This window comes from Tigriopus californicus, chromosome 9, assembly GCF_007210705.1.
Source record: "Tigriopus californicus strain San Diego chromosome 9, Tcal_SD_v2.1, whole genome shotgun sequence".
Classification (NCBI taxonomy): domain Eukaryota; kingdom Metazoa; phylum Arthropoda; class Copepoda; order Harpacticoida; family Harpacticidae; genus Tigriopus; species Tigriopus californicus.
The window spans coordinates 8,135,801-8,144,428 of record NC_081448.1 but is presented as its reverse complement, the minus strand read 5'-3'; the positions used below and the strand labels follow the sequence as shown (position 1 = coordinate 8,144,428).

General features: G+C 46.5%; 1 protein-coding gene across 1 annotated transcript; it reads right to left on the bottom strand.

Annotated features, from left to right (window-relative positions):
• Positions 1-2,790: 2,790 nt before the first annotated feature.
• On the bottom strand, positions 2,791-8,040 carry LOC131886108 (clustered mitochondria protein homolog). The gene is made up of 5 exons (XM_059234347.1): positions 7,607-8,040; positions 7,056-7,367; positions 5,560-6,987; positions 5,182-5,490; positions 2,791-5,056 (listed from the first exon to the last, which is right to left on the bottom strand). The coding sequence occupies exons 1-5, from the start codon at positions 7,613-7,615 to the stop codon at positions 2,987-2,989; spliced, it is 4,128 nt and encodes a 1,375-aa protein (XP_059090330.1). The 5' UTR covers positions 7,616-8,040; the 3' UTR covers positions 2,791-2,986.
• Positions 8,041-8,628: the final 588 nt, after the last annotated feature.

Below are 8,628 nucleotides of genomic sequence, written 5' to 3'. Positions count from 1 at the left end.
CGATACATCCAACCACATCTTTGAAAAGCCTTACCAACTTTCAACTGGATATGCTCATAGAACTTTCTATTATCTTGGAGGACTACACCTAAATCCTTCATGGATGAGACCTGCTCAATGTCCTTACCTTCATCATCTAATAGTGGAGTGTCTAATGGCGTCGACCCAAAGGTCATTCAGCGGAATTTCACTCCATTCAAGGCCATGTTACTCGCAGCAACCCAGGAATAAATTTGGTCTAGGACCTTTGCCAGACAACCGGAATCCTGACCATTCCTACCAACTACCAATTTTGTATCATCAGCATAGGAAGAGATACTGACATTACTACTACCAAGCTTCTGAAGCGGAGCAATGAAGATAATGAAAAGGAGAGGACCCAAAATGGAGCCCTGAGGAAAACCCGACTTGACATCATGTATGTCACTAAGGGATCCCTCAACTTTAACTAATTGTTTTCTACCACAAACAAAACTTCTTAGCCAATTGAGAACATTGCCTTGGATCCCAATCTCATGGAGCCTGTTATGGAGATAAACTACATCGACTGATTCATGGCTCTCCAGTCCCTCAATAACCTGCTCTATATGCTCAATCAGTTGGGTAACCGTGCTAAAATGTGCTCGGAACCCATGCTGCCTAGGAGGAAGGACTTCATGTATATCAAGAAATTCAACAAGTTGAACTTCATGATCTTCTCAAACACCTTTGCAATATTCGAAGTGAGAGAAATCGGCCTGGGGAGTGACTTACCTCCCCCTTTGAAAATTGGAACAACATGAGGATTGGTAGATGGTAAACCCTATAATTTGTTTAAAAATGTTCAAAAATGTTTGTATAATGCCTATACATAGACCATATCTTATATTTATTTTAACGCCATGACATACCAAGAGTCGCAATAAAGATAATAATAGAAAATTGTAAGGTTTGTTAAAAGCGCGCTCAAAAGATGGTTTCGTATTTCCTCATTTGTTGAAAAAAAATCACAGTAATAAAACAAATGAATGTTTTTATAAAATGAACAAGAAGTTAGGTGTTGTTTTTTTGACCATTTTTTTATCTTATCAAAAGGTTTGCTCATATTTATACCCATATTTCTTACTTTTTTCTGCTTTTTCAAGGTTTTTTAAACAAGTGAGCACGAAAAATGCCAAGTATAAGAAGAGATTTTTCCCAAAAACGTAATTTGTCCAAAATTTGGTTTTAGGTTTTTGAGTTCTTCTCTAGCCATAACAAATAAATAAAACTGAAGTGAACAAATCTTTCAAAACGTCCTTGTAGACAAAGTATTTATAACGGCAACATGTTCCTTTCATTGACGAACGACTAACGCCCTTGAATTTTCAACTATCTGGGATGATTGGAGAAGAAGGGAAGTGAATGGAAAAGGTGAAATCGGCATAATCAAAGTTATTGACGATTTCCATCGGACTTTTGTCAATATGAAAGGAAATGGGCGCAGCGACGTGTATGGAAACCTTCGCCTTCGTATTGTGTATTACGATGGAATTTTGCAATTTCACAGCTGAATCAGCCAAGAGAACCAGGTCGTCGGCATATTTGAGATTTTGCACCATGAAATGGCTCATGTATGAAATGCATGCCTTGGTGTTTGAAGGCTTTGGGCAGGTCGGAACCATGAAAATTTCCAAAGAATTGTATTTTTTGTAATTATGGTGCTAGGGTCGGAGGGATGAACCTCGACCGGCCAGCGAAGCCGGCCCTCACATCGTCCATTCACAATTCCGATAGGCATTGTCATGTCAATATCAGTTTGGTTCTCCGTCTGTGGGTGTGGTTAGGGTCTAAAAATTTCCTTTGAGTAAGGTCGGGGAGGAGATTCGAACCAGGGACCTCGCTCAGGATCGGTAATTGCGCTAATCACCACGCCACGTCTCCTCCCCTATTGGCGATAGTGGAAAGCCCTTGCGAAGGCCAATAGAAGTGAAGTAGCAGGGAGATAGATCTACGAATGCGGCGTAGATGTGAGTCAGCAAGAAACAGATTGAATCCGGTACTCCACAAATTTGGAGTTTGAGGTTCCCCCTGTTGAATGCTTGGGAGGAAATCATAGAACAGCCGTATACCCTCCTTTTATTGCTAATGTAAGAATGCACAATTTCATGGAGGAGAGTAGCTGCGGCGGTGGTAGATGGTTTCTTCGGAAACCGAACTGGATCTCGGGAAGGAGATCCCTATCCTCGGCCAATCCGGAGAATCGGGTAGCTCGCAAGGTGGACATCATCTCCAAGAAGGGGTTCTCCAGGGCAATGGTCCAATGGTTGTCTGGAATGTCCGAATCGTGTCTTGTGGATTAAGATAATGCTGACCCAATTCACTTTGGTGGGAAGTAAGAAGAATGGAGGACGTTGCCGAAAAGATCTTGGGAGGAGTGACTGGGCTTGAGTCCAGAGGAATGAAAGCTGTAAGGGACACCCAGGATTGTTACGGAAACGTGGACAAATTCCTCCTCCACTGAATCATCCTCCACAAAACGTGGTGGGCCTTTTGGCTCGTTTGTACAAGACCGGTATACTGGACGATGTCCATGAAGAGGTTCTCCACTTTCAACGACTTTTTTTTGGAGGGTGGCTAATTTGGCACTCCACAGATACGTACTTCTGATCAGCAAGCCATCGTTCTTAATTTCTGGGCTCAATAGAATAATGAGTGCTTTTCATGTTCTCACCTGCATCTTGCATTTTCCATTTTTCGCCAAGGGTGAGATTAAACCCTTAAAACTTATCGTCCAGCTTTGTAAAATAAAAAGTTTAACACAATTCGAAGTAAGTTTAAAGGTTATATTTATGAACTAAATTGGAAAACAATGCAATGCCAATTTAGTCTCTAAGACTGACAGTTTGACAGATCCGAAGTTGTGAAGAGCTTTCCGCGGGGGGAATGGCGGGGGGCGACAGGGGCAGTCTGGTTCGGTTCAGCTCAAAGACCAGACTCTTACGGTACACTCGCCCGTTCTTTCATTTCATTGGCGGAGAGCCTCTTCGCTACTAGGGTCCAAGATCGGGGAGTTCGGGACGGGTGCTCCTGATGAGGCAGAGGTGCCGGATGCTGGCGCCTGAACTTGGACAAATAGAATGCCATTAATGATGTTCAACATATCCAGGACGTTGCCCATGGATGGCTGCTGGATTTGAATGGGCGGGAGTGTGGATTTGGCACGCCCTGTGTAGATCTCATTCATCTTCTTTTGTAGCACCACCGCCTGTTGTGTGAGATGTCTTAAGCACTCTGAGGACTCCTTGGTTTTTTCGTGCTCGTCTCCCAATTGCGACTTGTAGATGAGGTACGCCTCCTTCTCATTTTGAAGCGCTGAGCGGAAATCGCCCATGCAACTTTGGGTACGAGCCACTAAGTGAAAGTTCACGGCCACCTTGAGTGATTGCATACCAAAGAGGTGCTTATTCATGGACAAGGCGTTCTCCAGGAACTTGAGCGAAATATCGAACTCACTGATGGCATGCAGTATCAGGCCGATGTTGCTATCGATTAGCGCCACTTCGGGGTGGTTCTCACCCACTACCAACAAGCATAGATAACGAGCTCGGTACAAGAGTTTGAGGGCTGTACTGACCTGGGTATTGGCGAAACAATACAAGGCCAGATGAACATACTCTGTGATAGTGTACGGGTGATCGACTCCGTTGACCCGCTCAGACATGAGCACTGCTTTCTGTTGATAAGATAAGGCCTCGACATGGTCGCCCATGATGTAATTGAGTCGGGCTAGCATGCGCAGACATTGAGCGATTTCGGGATGCATGGCTCCGTACACGTTGTTCAACAAGTTGAGCGCCTCGTTGATGAGCTCATAGCCATCCTTGAGATAGCCCTGTTGAATCTTGGCTTGACCTGTGGTGTAGAAATTGAACGCATCAGACGCCCGAGGATTGACATGTTTCACGCGAGGAAACACATTGAGGATATCTTGCTCATTGAACGGAGCAGAGGGCACTTGTTGGCCTCTCCCGGAAGAGGTGGGGTTGGGGGTGGAGGAAGCAGCGCCGGTGGAAGCTACAACACCGTCAGGAAAGTACTCCCTCAAATGTAATTGTATGCCCGTTTTTTGACAAAAGGCTCGCAGAAGAGAGATCTTTTGGAGGCCGTAATTGCGGCAGATTTCGTCGATGTTGTTGAGATTCAAGTCGAATTTGAAGTACGCCATCGCTTCTTCTTTGATCATTTTCCATAGGGTTGAGGGCGTCAGGGAAATCCATTCCATGGCTTCGTTGCCCCCATTGGCCTGTGCAGCCTTCGTTTTCCTCTTGTGGTGGTTTTTATTTCGCTTATTGTTTCCCCCTGGGGCAGCGTTGTTGCTACCGTTGGTGTTGGTGTTCTTATTATTATTAGAATGATCTTGGTTGCTCATAAAACCACCAATACCACCTAGGGAATTTTCGACGGCAACTCCGGTGGCCAACAAGCAATTCAAGAAATGCGACAAACCCGTTGAGAGGCAGAGGGGGTCGACGCTCTGAATGAAGGTCACAAACACGTGCTTGGCACTGCGCATCAGTATATCTCCAATGACTATTGAGGTCATATAATCCAATTGTGGCACTTTCGAGACCATGTTGGCTATGATTCCCAAATAGCGAATGTTAATTCCCCGATTATGTAGATTGTCGGAAAGAGTAGCCCCATCCATAGGGACTGATGAGTGATCCAAACAATCTCGAATAAATGCAGGGATTTGGGTGGTGAGAAGAAAATCGGCAGCGTCTTTGACCAAGGCACACTGCTTTTTGAACGACTCGTTTTCGGACGGTGAATGCGTGACCGTGGGTGAAAACACATCGGGATTAAATCGCAAATCAAATTCGGACTCCTTCAGTGATCCCACTGCCGAGGCTGCCTTTTTCACGATCTCTTTGGTGGAATCCTCAATCTTGCGCTTTTCTCCCGACGTTATTGATTCCGTGATTGACTCGACGATCTTTTTGGCCTCCGTGTCCTCAATTTTCGAGCAAGACTTATTGCTATCCTCTTTGCCATCTCTCTCTAGGCACAATGCATTCCCGCCTTCATTGGAGTCCTGCAACCAAATGAAAAGCTACGTTCAATACGTTCACCACTGGATTTTTCATTCGACTAATTCCCAAGGAGTCTTTGGAAAACTTTCATCGAATTTTGCAACAACGCCTCGGACTTCGGACTTACTTCATTCTTTTGAGACAAAAGGTCGATCTGCTTTTTCAGTCCGAGCTTCTGCAATTGAACGGCAGCATACTTGATGAACATCATGTAGCGCGATTCAACAAAGGCGTCGATGAGCTCTTGTCGTAAACATGACAGCTTGTGCTTATGAACGATTGGCAGACCCAAAGCTTCGGCCTCTTTGCTCAACGTGACAGTGTCCAAACTGAGGAAATTAACATCCGGAGGAAAGGTTCGTAGCAGATCCAGAATGTAGTGCCGCCCGTCGTTACCTATGATGCCTTTGCATTCCACGGAGGAGCACAATAAAATCTAAAAGAGAGCAACAATTATTTATAAGCTGAACTTTTGTAGGAACACTCTCTGGCATTACACACTTACATCTTCCTGCTTGTCATTGACCACTGTGTGAGGCAGGATTTTCAATTGGCTTCCAGCTTTTTGAAGCAAGTCCACATATTTGGGGTGCGAAACCACCGTCTTGCCAAAGTCGATCGAGCCATAAACCACGGATTGCTCTTGTTCTCGCTCCAATATTCCAGGAATGATGGATTGTGCGGTAATACGAAAGCCTCGATAGTCAATCACTACTGTTCCCAAAGTATACAAGCCCTCCAGGTCAATAGCGTTGTATACTTTCACACCCTGTAAGTCATTTCTTGGCGCCACATGAGCTGCGTGATCTCCCCCCAGGTCTTTGTAGTGCTCACGCACATCAAAGCCCAACGAAAAGAAGATATTGTTCCAAATAAACATTTGCATCTTGGCCTCCTCTCCTGGGTTAATGGCCATGACGTTTCCATCGATGACCGCCGTGGCACCGCGGGTAGCGGCCGATACAAAGTCACTGTGGACCTTGAATATGGCGCGCTCCCGGAGCAACCTCTCGGGCAAGGACTTGCGAGGCAATTCCCTCGTGGTTTGCAATTCTTCGTTCCATTCCCGCGTTTGTCCGGGGATGTGCTCCTCGTAGCCCAGTTTCGAGGAGAACGCGTCTTCGGCTCGAATGGCATCGATGGTGTGGTCCAACTTGGGGGTAAGCCACGAGAACACCTGGTAGGGGGTGGCCACACGCTCGAAAGGGTGGCGAAGTGTTCGACGTCTTTGCAACGAGGCAAAATTCTTCTTGAAGCTCGGACTGATGTGGCTCAACAAATCCACCAACGAGTGGAAGCACACGGAATTGTTGACGGGGGCCGGGTGGAATTCGTCATCCGTGGTTTGATTGATGTAGAAGCCACGGGTAGAGGAGGTGATGTGATATTTCTTCTCTTCGAGAGTCACCACACAGATGTACATGAGATCGCCACAGAGCTTGCGATGTCCGGGGGGCGGGTTCCAGCCAGAAGTGGTGAGCATCTTCAAGCAGGGTATCTTGATTAGATTCTTAGCATTCACGTGCAGAGGAAGAATGGGTCGCTCCTCACTCTTGGGGATCACGTACTCGGGCGGTGTGCAATCCACACACTCTTGCTTCGTGTTGCGTTTCTTTTCGAGGATGTCGCCTTGGCATACCGAGCTCAAGTAGGACAAAGAGGCGCCATCCGTACCCAGAAAAGCATCACTCAAGTCCACGGATTTGAGCAAGTCACGAATATGTCGCATGTGAATCCGAGCTTCGCGGATCGTGTACGGCTCTTCCACAACTTTGAGGGTGATGCCTTCGGATAGCCCGTCAATCGATTTCAACTCGGCAAAATTATCCAACACTTGCCCGTTGAGCTGGAGCGAGAAGCACGTTCGGTGGCATGTATCTTCTCGGTCCATGAGAAGCTGGTGAATCTCTTGCACTAACTCCATAGACGACACCTATGAATCACCAATTTCCAATTGGTCCCGATCAAAAACTTCTCAAGACTGGTCAAGCAACGGCTTACCTGAATTTTGAATTCTTCCATTCCTGGAGCGGAAATATTGAGCGAAAATCCGACATCTTGCACGTACAGCACATCCGGATCTGTCTTTGAACTTTCTTCGGTCTCTCCGTCTGGCTCATTGGTGGATTCGTGTTCGTGCTTTTCCACTTTCTGATGAGACACCTCCCTTTGATCCTTTTCTTTCTCTCTCATTTCAGCTTGCATCTTCTCCCCTTCCTTCGCAGGACTATGTGGATCCGTCTTTGGACCCTTCCGGTCTTTCTTACTGCGCCCAAGAGGCGGTCGGTCCTCGACCGCCACCGTGCCGCCGCCCTAATCGGAAACCCAAGGGAGAATTAGTTCTCAGAACAACCGTTAATATCCCAATTGAACACGATCCCTCGAATCGCGGAACGAAAAACACACAAAAAAAACAAATAATGGAAGGTCACGCCATTGGAAAGTACTCTCATTGGGTTGTCTGGGGGGATTTGAAGAGGGGACCTCATGACCATCATTATAATTGATGTATTTATTGACCCTTTTCTCTCGGCTACTTTCTTTCTTCCCACCTGATCCATGTCCAGTGGTAAGGGGGCGTCCCGTGGTCCCTTGGTAAACACCCTGGGGGGAGGGTGTCACACACTCAATCCCAGATCAGTCTCTACCAGCCACTCTAACCGAGAATGAATCAAGCCCGCCTCCCGATTAATGGCTCCGTAGCTCGCACGGACGGGGGGTCTGGGCGGCTTGGCGAGAGGGTCCAATCGCTCCAATCGTGGTGGGTGGATCTTGCTCTTCCTTGCCCACGCCCAACTTACGAGCAACCCACGAACCCACGGCTAGCCGTGATTGTGAACGTCGAGAGAGAGAGAGAGATGACGGTTCAGTTATGGACGATGAAGGCGATGGTGGTGGTGTTGCTGATGCTCACAAGAATGATGGCGATGGCCCGGAATAAGACAGCGAGAGAGCGAGAGAGCAATCCACTCTGCCGCTCAGCCAGACAGACCCTCAGCTAGCCGCTGAGTTAGCCAATCAGCCCCAAACTGAGTCGGAGGAGAGCGGCGAACCTATGACCAGTGGGACATGAGTGGGAATGCCAGAATGCCTCAAGAATCAGGCCAGAAGCGGCCAGATTAGGCACAGACGGAAAACAAGAAAACATGCTAGAAAGAAACAGAACTCAGGATCTACGAAAAAAAAGAAATACCTTTTAAACCCCAATAAAGACTGACAAAGGTAACGAAAATAGCAAGTAAATTGACAATCAAATCCAATAAGAGAAAGTATGGGTTTTCTCGGAAGGCGGGATTCGAACCCACGCCCTTTGGGGCACCATGTCGTGCCTCTATCGGGGGACATTAGACCACTCATTGGCAAATGAAATGAAAAAGTCGCGGGAAATTATGAAAGAAATAAAAACTAATCAAGAAGCTGACTGATATACTGGAATATATGAAATAGCTTGGAATGAGCTAAATATGTTTTATGGTATTTGTTTGCCTCCAAAATATTATCAACCGAAATCCATCGTGGTTAAAACGACGATGAAAAATAACACAAGCCAATGGAAGTTGTAGGGAACAAGTGA

Excerpts from the sequence above, each read along its gene's own strand:
- LOC131886108 (XM_059234347.1), bottom strand. Across the intron at positions 6,988-7,055 it reads TGGAAGAATTCAAAATTCAG|GTGTCGTCTATGGAGTTAGT; the intron begins GTAAGCCGTTGC and ends GGTGATTCATAG. Across the intron at positions 5,491-5,559 it reads TCAATGACAAGCAGGAAGAT|ATTTTATTGTGCTCCTCCGT; the intron begins GTAAGTGTGTAA and ends GCTCTCTTTTAG.